At 47.4% G+C, this 13042-nt stretch overlaps 1 protein-coding gene across 1 annotated transcript in view; it reads right to left on the bottom strand.

Moving 5' to 3' along the window:
• The window catches only part of FIBCD1 (fibrinogen C domain containing 1), a 72325-nt gene extending 60473 nt beyond the window's left edge, over nucleotides 1-11852 (bottom strand). The window contains exon 1 of the mRNA XM_035113053.2: nucleotides 11781-11852. Coding sequence (XP_034968944.1) covers nucleotides 11781-11852 — 72 coding nt within the window. The remainder of the gene's footprint in view (nucleotides 1-11780) is intronic.
• Between the last annotated feature and the right edge of the window lie 1190 nt (nucleotides 11853-13042).

Below are 13042 nucleotides of genomic sequence, written 5' to 3'. Positions count from 1 at the left end.
CCTTGCAATGCATGATTCACAGCTAAAGAATCCTTGGCAGATTACCATCCAACTTCTGTTTGAAAACCTCCTCCAAAGGAGTTTGTTCCACTGTCAAACAGCTTCTGCTATCAGAAGGTTCTTCCTAATGTTTAGCTGGAATCGCCTTTCTTTTCTTTTAAGTCTTTTCAAACTGTGAACCAAAGACCAAACCAACACAAAGCTGCCTTAATCTGAGACAGACCGTTCATCCATCTACCTCAGTATCATATTCTACACTGACTATCAGCAGTAGTCCAGGGTCCCAGACAAGGGTCTTTTCCAGCCCTGCCCTGAGACACATGGGGTTGAACATGGGACCTTCTGAATGTGCATCAAAACTTCTACCACTGAGAGGCTGCAAACCAGAACAGCTAATGTCTGCCAGAACAGTAGGAAGCAGTAATCCTTCTGAATACCAGTTGCTGGGAGAAGGCTCTTGTGCCCAGGCTCAGCTTGCAGGCTTTCCATAAGCATCCAAGTGGCCACAGTGAGAACATGAGGCTGGACTAGATGGGGCAGTGGCCTGATCCAGCAGGTTCTTCTTATGTTGTGATGAAGAAGAGAATAGAAATCTAATAGCTGTCACAGATTTAGCCATAAGGTTGTCTTAAATATTTGAATATCCTTTTGTCATCTCTCCCTGGACACTTAATCTTCTTTTCTGTAAGCTAAACACCCTCTTGCTCTTTCAGCCCATCCTCTTGGATTTGTCTTCCCAAGTCCCTTTATCGTCTTCCATACACTAATCTGAAATCCCGTCCCAATTGATCAACATCTGAGGATCACCAGGACTGAACTTGCTTCTCTGAATCACAGGTGGTCCCAGGGGGGAGGAATTGAGGGGAGAAGCCCGGACACTTTCTTCCCCCAGCCAGTACTTCACGCATGCACACACACCATTGCTGGACCCTCCTGGTTATTTGAAGGCACTTTTCACATCATTAGAACACTTTTATTGCCATTGATTGATACATCCTAAGGACTCCTGAGCATGCTTATTTGAAAGTTAACTCCATCAAAAATCAATAGGGCTTAACTTCAGAGAGAAAATATATTTTGGGGTGGGAGCGTCCATGCGAAATATATATACCATTACTTCTCTTTTGGAAATCTAACATGAACAGTGGAGGCTGGTCCATGAAAGCAAGTGTGGTACTGCCCAATCAATATCAGTCTCCCCCACCCACCCCGCACAGCTTCCTGCCCTCCTATGACCTGGTAGGGAGAAGTCCTGGATTCATCTGCTGTTGCTCCTCCTGGCTCCCGCCTCACCAGTGCCAAAGAGTCAGAGCCACGATGGATTGGTTGGCTCTGCTTGTCATTGGCCCTTGCTACACCTTTCATTGGCTCTGGTGCCACCTATTGTTGGCTTCATGGCTATCTACCATCAGTGGTGGAGCTAAAGAGTCAGAGCCACGATGGATTGGTTGGCTCTGCTTGTCATTGGCCCTTGCTCCACCTTTCATTGGCTCTGGTGCCACCTATTGTTGGCTTCATGGCTATCTACCATCAGTGGTGGAGCTTCAAGCTCCGGCGGGGTGGGGGCGGAGAGCAGGTGGGGTCGTGACTGGCACGCGTCCCAGGGGGTGTGGTGTGTGTCTGGGGCATGGCGCACTGCCTATGGGGGCATGGCGCCCAGCATGGGGGGCAGCCACGATGGCACCCCATTGGGATTGTGCCGCCGGTGGCGGTGCGCTGCCCCCGCACCCCTGTTCCTCCACCAGTGTCTACCATGCCAGTCCCAAAAGATGCCAACCATCACTGCTACGAGCACATTCTCCCCAAAGCAATAGCCATTAGCTGTTTCAAGTATGAGCTGTTGCTGTTGTAGTAGTTATTATTACAGTATTAATTTACAGTATTAATAACTTTCCTATACCACCATCTCCAGGCAATTTATGCATAACAGTTTTTTGTTTTTTTTTAAATACAGCAAATACATTTAAAACAAGACTGAAACCCTAACAAGTGGACACTCATGGCAAAGACTCATTTATCCAACTGGGAAAACCCATCTCTGGTTGTTTCCAGATAGTGCAGAAGGTGGGCACCTCTGTCTCTCAAAGAGGAATGCTGTTCCACAGAACAGGGGCAGCCACACGGAAGGCCCTGCTGTGAATAACGTCAGAGCAGGGTACTGAGATCTTCTCAGAGAAACTTTCCCACAATATGCACAGATCTACTGGGTGTATAAGGAATAAGCTGGTCTCTCAAGTAACCTGCTCCTAAACTGTACAGGGACTTACAGATTATTACCAAAACTTTGAACTTGGCGCGGTAGCAGATCGACAGCCTGTGCAAATCAAGTAGGGTGTTATATGCTGGTGGTAACTTACCCTCACAAGCAACCTAGGTGTCATGTTCTGCACCAACTGTAAGCCTCTGGGCCAACCCCAAGGCTAACCCTCCCAAGAGTACATTGCAGTAATCCAACCATAAGGAAGAGTGCAGAGTCCAGTTGCAGAATTCAAGCTTTGTATATAAAAAGTCCCCAGGTTTGGTCTCTGGAATCTCCAGTTTTAAAACCAGAGTTGCAGTTAATGGGTGAGTAAGGGGAAAGTCTCCCTTTGCTTGAGCCCCCAGAGAGCTGTTCACAGTCAGTCAATACTGAACTAAATGCTGAATAAAACAGGATTATGCAGCTAGGCTGCAGCTCAGTGGCAGAGCACATGCTTTGCATGCAGAATGTCCCAGATCTAATCCCTGGCATCTCAAACTACAAAAGGATATTGGGCAGAAATTGGGACTGGGATCCCTGGAGATCTACATCAGTCAAAGCAGCTAGCAAAGCTAGCCAGTGGTGTGACTTTGTAACAAAGCAGTTTTTATAGGCTGACCATCTCTTCTGACTTCCCAACAAAACTGCCCACGTTCTCAGGTAGACAAGACAGTGCTCAGAACTTAAGGCTGGTTGCTATTTTGCCTGGCTCTTTTAGGCATGCACTTAAGGGCATACATCTGGGGCCTGAAGCAGCGTGGACATCCAATGAAGCTGAATTCTGGAAGACTCAGGACAGACAAAGCAAAGGACTTACTCACACAGCACATAGTTAAAACTATGGAACTTGCTCCCACAGGAGGCAGCAATGGCCACTAACCTGGATGGCTTTAAAAGAGGATATATGGAGGATAAGGCTAATTCATGGAGGATAAGGCTACTAGACACAACGGCTATCTTCTGCCTCCAAGGCAGTAATGATTCTGAATTCCAGTTGCTGGAAACCACAGGAGGTGAGCACTCTTGTGCTCAGGTCCTGCTTGTGGGTTTCCCACAGGTATATGGTTGGTTTCTGTGAGAACAGGATGCTGGACTAGATGAGCCAATGGCCTGATTCAGCAAGACTCGTCCTATGTTCTCCCTCCACTGTCTGAAGCTGTGCGCCTCTGAATACCAGATGCTAGGGAACACATGCTGGGAGAGTCCTGTTGCACATGCCTTCCTTCCTGGAAGGCCGCTATGGGAAGCAGAAAGCTGGACTAGATGGACCATAGGCCTGATCCAGCAGACTCTTATAAGCACACGTGGTCCTTGAGCCCATGGCATTGACATGATCTATAGCATACATTCCTTACCAATATGAAGCAATAACTGTCTTGTTGCAGCCCTTCCAAGGCAAAACATTACAGGGCTTAACCAGATCACTGAGAAAGAAACTGGTGTTGAACCCTGGCTTGCAACTTCATTCTTCTGAATGTGCTGCATGATACTTTTCTGGCACACACACACACACACACACACACACACACACACACACAGTTTCATAACTTCCTTTAAAAAAAAAGGTTGTGTTTCACCTCCTGCTGTGATAACAAGGATTGATCCCCTTCACGGCACTTCTTTCCTGTAATCTAGTCTGAGCCACCGCATCTGTTGCCTTCCTAGGGAGGATTTTACACCACACAGCACTTTTAAGTGGGATTGTGGTCTGGTAGGATTAGATCTCATGCTACCAAATCTCAGAGAACCTGGTTGTCTTCCTGACAAGGCATTCACTAACTGAGTCAGCTCTGAAAGACACTTTCAAACATTGGCAAAGGCAGGTTCTACGCCCGCCTTGCAAAAGTACCCTCATCAAACTCAGTACAAACATCTCATTTTGCATGTGTTGAAAAAGAAAAGGGATTACAGACGTTTCCAACAGTCTGAACGGGAGGGATGTTTATAGAACAGGACGAGCTATTGGCATGTGATATCAACAACCCAATTTTCCTCTGCGTGGACCTAAAGCACTTTAGCAAATTTTAAATGAGCACTTCCATGATTCTTTCTTTCATGCCGAAGAATGAGCACATAAGAAATCATCATTTGCATGTCAAAGGATGGCTACAAAAATACTAGGGGCTGCCCCCTGCTCATATTGCTCACCAATCCTGCCTGTGTCCCAACATCCTTGCTTTATTCAAAACTATGCTGTTGTTTAAAATTGCCATTTTAAAACCTGCCTTCTCTTTTGCCTTCTGCCCCAACTTCATGCGAATCCAGGATTCGGATGAGACACTACAAATTCTTCAATGAGGATTTTGTGATGACACCCTTACATTTCAATGTATATAGGAAGAAATAAGCATTTTTTTAAAAATGCTTTTGAAATGCTTTAGATAGCAGCTAGGGAAGGACCCAGGTGGCGCTGTGGTTAAACCACTGAGCCTAGGGCTTGCTGATCAGAAGGTCAGCGGTTCGAATCCCTGTGACGGGGTGAGCTCCCGTTGCTTGGTCCCAGCTCCTGCCAACCTAGCAGTTCGAAAGCACGTCAAAATGCAAGTAGATAAATAGGAACCGCTACAGCGGGAAGGTAAACAGCGTTTCCATGTGCTGCTCTGGTTTGCCAGAAGCGGCTTTGTCATGCTGGCCACATGACCTGGAAGCTATACGCCGGCTCCCTCGGCCAATAATGCGAGATGAGCGCGCAACCCCAGAGTCGGTCACGACTGGACCTAATGGTCAGGGGTCCCTTTACCTTTACCTTTAGGGAAGGTGGTAGTGATCTGATCAGGACTAGAACTCTGGTGTGTAAGAAGGAGGGGAGAATTGCTGCAATGGGCAAAGATTAACACTTCCCACCTTCTATCTGATTTCCCCAATTCCAGACTGGGATCCCCCAAACAAAGCTGCTTAGCGGTACCCCCACCCCCCAGGAAAAGATGTGATTCTTGCATTGCAAGTTGGACTAGATGCGTCCCTTTCAACTCCACAATTCTGTGAGTCTGTGATTCTATGTGGCCAGTTCCAAGTCGAGAAGTTTAAAACACTTTTAGAGAAATGTGTTTCTCTAAAGGACTAATTTTGAATATGCTTTTTAATTCTTTCTTTCTTTTTAATGCAAAATGGCCTAAGATTCTGTGACAACCATCTTCATCACGTGGTGCATTCAGACAACTGAGGAAGCTCGTTGTCATCCCTGAACATTCATTCCATTTTCTACTAGAAAGAACCTTATTCAGAGCTAGTCTCAAGGGACACTGAAACACATTTCTCTTTATTCCAGAAGACAAACATGGCTTTTGTATTGATATCAGTTAACGTGACATGTCATTTGGCTCTGAAAATTAGGCCAAACTCAGTAGGTCAAACTATGCCTTGTGTTAAAACACTCTGGGATGTATTCAGATAAGTTTTTTTCCCCAGAACAGACCCATTGAAATTGAAAAATATTAAGTTAGGTCCATTCATTTCAATAGGTTTACTCTGAGTAAACCTTAATTTTTTTATTTTTTAAAAAAACCTCTATTGTAGTAATAGTATGGCTGGTTTTGTTTTGTTTTGCCTATTCATCATACAAAGGAAAAGTATTCATGCAGGGAGGGCTCTGATCCAGAAAACAGCACCTTTGGAGGCAACAATGACCCAATGTGGTGCAATGGTTAGAGTGCAGGACAAAGGCTTGGGAGACCAGGGTTCAAATCCACCACTCAGTCATGAAGCTCACTGGGTGAGCTTTGGCCAGAAACTTGCTCATAGCCCAACATTCCTCACAGGGTTGTTGTGATGATTACATGGGGAGATGGAGAAGTATGTAATTGAGCTTCTTGGAGGAAAGGTGGGATAAAATGTAATAAATGAAGCAGGAGGAGGAGGAGAGAGGGAGAGAAAGCCCCCAATCTTTCTTGGGAGAGTACATGGCTGCTTTTCCCTCAAAATAAAAGTGTAGTGATAATGTGTAGATAAGCCCATTGCAAACCATAATGTATTGAAGGGTTAAGTGGCTAGACAAGAGTCCCATTATGAGAAGCCTACAAGCAGGATCTGAATGCAACAACAACTCTTCCCACTTGTGATTCCCAGCAACTGATACTCAGGAGAAGATTGCCTCTGACAGCGGAGGCAGAACACAGGGCAGTTAGCTTTAGTTGGTAAGTGAATAAACTAAAGCATTAGTTGGTTATTTAGGAAAGGTAATACCGGTATTTGAGACTTGAGAGCCTGCAAATATGCCAGTATATATTTTGGAAGCTACATGAGTTTAGTATGTTAACTGCAACAGCAGACCTTACTGTTTACAATTTGACATGCACACACCGCAAACAGGTTCTGCATCCTGTCCTACACCAGGGGTCCCCAAACTAAGGCCTGATGCGGCCCAATCGCCTTCTAAATCCAGCCCGTAGACGGTCCAGGAATCAGCATGTTTTTTACATGAGTAGAATGTGTCCTTTTATTTAAAATGCATCTCTGGGTTTTTTTGTGGGGCATAGAAATTAGTTCATATTCCCCCCCAAAAAAATATAGTCCGGCCTCCCACAAGGTCTGAGGGACAGTGGACCAGCCCCCTGCTGAAAAGGTTTGCTGACCCCTGTCCTACACAAAGGTCCCAACCAGTTAGGGATCACCTATTGAATGCACTCACAGAGGTGTGAAGCCAGAAAAGAGAGGCCACAGCCCTCCAGATGATGTTGGACTCCCATCAGCCCCAGTCAACAACTGCCAATAGTCAGGGACAATGAGAGTTGAAGTCCAACAATTCATGGAGAGTCACAAGTTCTCTCCCCCCACTCTCAACACACGTTATATGTAGGGCCTGCTCTGCACAGCTGCAGTCTTTTGCACCCTAAAACTGGAAGTAAATTCTACTGAAATCAGCAGATGGGCTGCTGGTGGGGGGGGGGGACACGCACACATAAGGAAGGACAGTGAATCTGATGCCTCCGCTAAACATTAGAATGGAAGTCATATTATCAAAATCCTTGGCAGGGAGGATGCAGTACAAGGAGAATCCTTTTGCAAAGAAATTATCCAATTTTGGCTGTTACAAGGTCTGCTGATTTGAGAGATTTGGGGGAGAACAGACAGAGAAACATATTCTAGATGAGAAAGGGTGGTTTATTAAGTCTCATTTGTTTTTGGTAGGGGGCAGGAGCCCGATCCCCCAAAACAGTCCCACAGAGATCTAGCATCCAGTGAGTAGCACGTGTAGCATAAAATGTGGTGTATTCCCCCCCCCCCCCGGTCTCACAGGAGGATGGAAGGTTCAGAGAGAACTAGGCTGAGGCAGCAGCAAAGGGTTGTTGGCAGGAACAAAAAAGGGAGTTGCATCTCAGTGGCAAAGCTCTGCATTGAGGATAGAGAGAGGTGTGTGCATGTAAATACAGAAACAAGTCTAAAGTAACATTTGCATCCATTGCTTGTCCTTCTTTCCCCTCTGACTCCCCACATGTCGCTGGAATGTGTGTGTCGTCCCCCCGAAATGAATGTGGCCCTCGGGTTTTAAAAGTTTCCCCAACCCCGAGCATAGATTATTTAACATTACTGTTGCACACTTCTCCAGGCTTTTTTACTTCTACTACTGCAAACTCCTCCTTAAAAGTCTTCATTGTGCCATGCTCCATGCACATTCCCAGCAGCACAGGCAGCGCTCCCTATGCATGTGTTTGTTCTTTAACGATCCTAAACAGCACTTCCTCCAAATTGACCCCAGGGTGCTGTGTAATACTAATAACAATAATCAATTTAAAACAGTGGAATATAAATCTTGTTTAAAATAAGTAAGAACCTTAGAAGGATCCCTGCTGCTCCTGCAGGCCAAAGGGGACCCATGTAGTCGAAGGCAGTAACGCTTCTGAACAGCAGTTGCTGGAAACTGCAGGAGGGGAGAGTTGGTCTTCTGCTCAGGTCCTGCTTGCAGTTTTCCTACTGAAGCATCTGGTTAGTCACTGGGAGGACAGGATGCCAGACTAGATGGGCCATTGGCCTGATCCATCAGGCATTTCTTAAGTTCTTATGGCCAGCCGGATCCCTCCATGACACCCAGAAGCTGGACTTGAAGTCAGCAGCTCTCACTAGTGGTTTGTCTCTGGCATCTAAAGTTGTAGGAGACTGCTTCTGAGCCTGGAGGTTCTGTTCCAGTTGTGTGTTGAAAGTACTGGAGGCTTGCCCATTTGGGTGAAAAGGGCACTGCCCCACCAACCTCCCCCCCCCCCGCAAAACCCACCTGCCTGACTTCTTACTCGCAAGCAGTCCAGCGGGTGCCCCTGGCTGTCAGCTTCTTCCTCCTTAGTCTCAGTGTTGCCCCTTGTAGAAGGGGTGGGAGACAAAACCAGAATTAGTTGGCTCCACTTCTAATTGGCTCTGGCTCTGACTACAGCTTGGGCTCTCTGTCTTCTGCCTACTATCATCAAGAGCCAGTGGTATAGTGGTTAGAGCACTGGACTAATCCCCACCTGACCATGAAGTTCACTGGAGGACACTGAGCCACTCCCTAACTCTCCTGGCCTAACCATAGAATCATAGAGTTGGAAGAGACCACAAGGGCCATCCAGTCCAACCCCCTGCCAAGCAGGAAACACTATCAAAGCATTCTTGACATATACCTCACAGGGTTGTTGTGGGGATTAAAATGAAGAGTTGGAGAGAACCATGTACATGGAAATGCAGTCAATCAATCAATCAATACCATTTCTTGCAACACCAGAGTGCCTCTGGGCTCATAAGGGAACATGTGAGTTTTCTGTAGGTGCTTTGGGGGTATGCAAGGTGGGGAGTGTCATTCCACCTCTCCCCCCAGCCTGTTTATCCATTTGCCTGTCTTGTGGCTCAGCCTCTGAGTCAGAGAGAAAGAGAGTGACATTCTGTCTGTAAATAAATAAACTAAATAATTCAAGGAGGATTTTGCCAACAGCCAGCAACACAGGTTCCAAGAGGGTCCCTGGGGAAGATTGCGTGTGTGTGTGCAGGAGGGTGAAGCTGGGAGTGAATATGCAGAGCCTGCCATCCTGAAACTCCAGCGAGAGACCTGTGCATGCCCGCCAATCTCGCACAGAGGTAAGGGTTGCCAGGGTGGATGATGGGCTCCCAGCCACCCAACTCCATAGTGTTTCGGAGAGAGCACCTGTTCCAAAGACTGCTGCTAGCCATGCACCTGCGTCCTCCCCCCCCCAACTATCCTGGCAGCAGTGGATGACCGGATGCCACTCAACCTGGGAGCATAGGGAAGGGGGTGACAGTTTGAAGAGGACAGCCCAGAGCTCAGCAGCAGAACATCTGGTTTGCGTGCAGAAGGTCCCAGGTTCAATCCCCATGGGAACCTCCAGGTGGGGCTGGGAAAGACTCCCTGCCTGAAAGCTCTGGAGAGCAGCTGTCAGTCAGTGCAGACAATCTTGGGCTAGATGGACCCATGTCTGACTTGTGCTAAGTTCTTTTTTTATAAAAAAAAAACCAGTCTTTTCTTCAGAGCCACAAGGTCTGTGATCTTATAACTGTAGAGTTGGAAGGGACCCTGAGGATCATCTAGTACAACCCCCTGCAATGCAGGATCTTGCTTTATTTTTAGGGGAAGAGCCATAGCATCTTGCCTTGCATGCAGAAGGTCCCAGGTTCAGTCTCCAGGCAGGAGTTGGAGACACACCCTTTGCGCCTGAAACCCTGTAGGGCTACTGCCAATCTCGCAGTAGACAATTGTAGACAATCCTGGAACTAGATGGACCAATGGTCTGGCTCTGAACAAGACAGCTTCCTTTGTTCACAAAGAGCATCCATAGCTCAGTTTTAGATCTGTCTTGGAAACAAATGTCCCAGCTCAATCCCTGGCACGGGCTGGGAAACTCTCCCTGCTTGAAACCCCTGGAGACCTGCCACTGGTCAGTATAGACAGCACTGAGCTTGATGGACCAAATGGCTTGACCTAATAGAAACCACTTTCCTATGTTCCTGTTGAAATCAGCCTTTAAATCAGGAGCCTAAGGCCTGGAGCATTATTTCATTTGATGGGATGGGCTGCTGTGTAGTGGTAGGACACCTCCTTCTGCATGCAGAAGGCTCCAAGTTCAAGCCTCAGCACCTCCAGGTATGGCTGGAAATGCCCACTGCCCTGAAATCCTGGGGAACTGCTGCCATTCTGTGTAGACAGTACTGATGGTAGATGGAACCAATGGTCTGACAGCTACCTATGTTCCTGTATAATTGTATTTAAAACTATAAGGACTAGAATCTTTACTTTTAGGGGAAGGGGCTTAGCTCAGTTGTAGACTACCTGCTCTGCAGATGAAAGATCTCAGGTTCAATCCCCAGCATCTCCAGGTAGGGCTGGGGGAAGACTCTGTGGGAGCAGCTGCCCATCAATACAGCAGATGAACTCAGTATAAGGCAGTTTATTGTGATTTTGTTACTGGCAAGGGCTGTAGCTCAGTAGCACAGCATCTCCTCTGCATGCAGAAGTACCAGGTTCAATCCACAGCATCTTCAGGTAGGGCTGTCTGAGATCCCTAGAGAGCGGCAGATCCTGAGCTAACTGGACCAGTGGTCTGTCTCAGTATAAAACACCTTCCTATATCTCTATTTAATTCAGCTCTTGATTCAGAATTATGAGGACTAGCATCTTGCTTTGCTTTTCAGGGAAAGGTCACAGCTCAGTGGTAAAGCAACTGCTTTGCATGCAGAAGTTTCCATCCCTGGCGTCTCCAGGTTGAATTGGGTAAGACTCCCTGCCTGAAGTCCTGGAGAGCTGCTGCCCGTCAGTGTGGACAGTACTGAGCTAGATAGACCAATGATCTGACTCAGTATAAAGCATCCCCTTATGTCCATACTGAATCCCAGAGACTAGGATATTCCAGAGACTAGGATCCTATTTGTATTTTTAATGAACGGGTCTTGCTTGGTGATAGTCCCAAGTTTGATCCCAGGTTTGATCCCTGGCATCTCCAGGTAGGGCTGGGAGAGGCTCCCCATCTAAAACCCATGGAGAGCTGGTCCTGAGCTAGTAGATCGGCCAGTGAGTTGACTGGCAGCTGAGAGGTAAACCACCTCACATGGCTGAATGGGCAAAAGTGTACCATCTGTGTGTACCCAAATACTTCTACACCTTTTTAATTTTGTGCAAAGATACTGCAGTCACATTGCAGGACTGGGCATGGGAAGGGGAGAGGAGCATCAACAGGAGGATAAAAAAAGTTTTGGGGTTTTCTAAGAAAAGAGAGAAAGCAGTGCATCCTGTATCCTGTCCGATCCAAAGCCTCCATCCTTTTAATCTAGAGTGACTCTGGATGAAGATGGTTGCATCCCCAAGTGCAGAGGAATATTAATATAGCCTGTGTATTGTTGGGAAGGGGTCAGATCCTCTTATTTAGCTCCATATTAACCACTTGATTGTAAGTTTAAATTAAACATCCAATTGTGCCCCCCTCCGATTTCCTTTTGTACATCTCTCTTTCTCCAACAATACCAGTTCCTCTCTCCTTCACTCAGGGTTTATTCTCCCACCCCCGTTCTTCTATTCCTTGTCTCTCTTAGACCACCATCCTCACTAAAAGAAAAATTTAAAAATGCTTACCTGGGATTTCTCCTGCGGACCGTCTTCCAGCTGAGAGGCTCCCCCCACGTTTTTCCATCGATCGTTGACCATCTTCTGGATAGGGTGATGAAAAGACTGGTGGAGATAAAACACAGATCCCACAAACGCAAGTGAGGGTCGCCCCGGCGATGCAGCAGCTCCAAAGTGGTACCCAAGGGGGTGTGATGGAGAGAGTCTCTCTCCCACCCCCACCCCCACCCCGCCCACCAAAAAGAGTTCCAAACGAGAAGCAGGAAGAAGATAGGCAAAGGGTTGCTTCCCAAGCGCTGGGAAGAGAAAAGGGCTGGATAGGAAAACGCACAGAGCAATTTTGCCTCCTGGTGGGGTCTTGAGGTTCCTTCCTCTAGCTTAGCAGATCCTTTTACCTGCGCTCGCTCTTCCTCCCTCCCTCCCTCTCTGCCAGGATCTCAGGAAGATTTGGAGCGGGGATGGGGAGGGACCTGCCGCATCTGCAAGAAACTGAGGGGGAATCTCTCTCTCTGCGTTTTCAGGCACTCCCCTCTTCTCTCTCTTTTTGGCTAGACAAAACAAGCCCACTTTTGCAGGAAGGATGTGCGTGCGTGGCGGAGGGGGGGGGAGTAATGAAGGGCCGCTTGAGGGAGGAAAGGAAGGAAGGAAGGAAGGGGAGGCGATGGTGATGACCCACCTAAAGAAAACTTCCCCTCTTGGGAATGCTGATGGTGGGCAGGGGGCGCGCGCGCGCGTATGTTGAGGGGTGGTAGCGGGTACTGAAGCTGTCTGGCCGAAGCTCGCGGCACTTCTGCCACTTAGGGAAAGCCGAGGCAAGCAGCACGGCGGGATGAGGAGTGGGGGTGCTGAGACGCTAGGTTCCTCCGCGCGCGCGTCAGGAGTTTCTTGCGCGTGTGAACTTGGAGACGCGTAGCGAGGCAATCGCCTCCCGCACCTCCACGCGTTAAGCTACGATACTACGGTACTGCCGGTACTAGCAGTATAGTATTGAATAGCTTAGTGCTAGTATACTACTATTACTAGTATAAATACTAGTATTGCTATTACTATTACTATCGATATCACGAATGCTACTATTACTACGAATACTACTGAAAGTAATGTTGATACTACTAATGATAATAACGCAGCAGGCTCTATTCCTTCTCTCCCGAGGGGAACCAGCACTCCCAGAAGATGGAAACATACACACACTCGTTTACATACAGGATGGGAGGCGTTCACACACACATAAACAAGTACACACCAGAAAGTTGTTAATGAAAACGTGT

Source organism: Zootoca vivipara, chromosome Z (assembly GCF_963506605.1).
Source record: "Zootoca vivipara chromosome Z, rZooViv1.1, whole genome shotgun sequence".
Classification (NCBI taxonomy): domain Eukaryota; kingdom Metazoa; phylum Chordata; class Lepidosauria; order Squamata; family Lacertidae; genus Zootoca; species Zootoca vivipara.
This window is presented reverse-complemented; position numbering and strand designations above follow the sequence as displayed.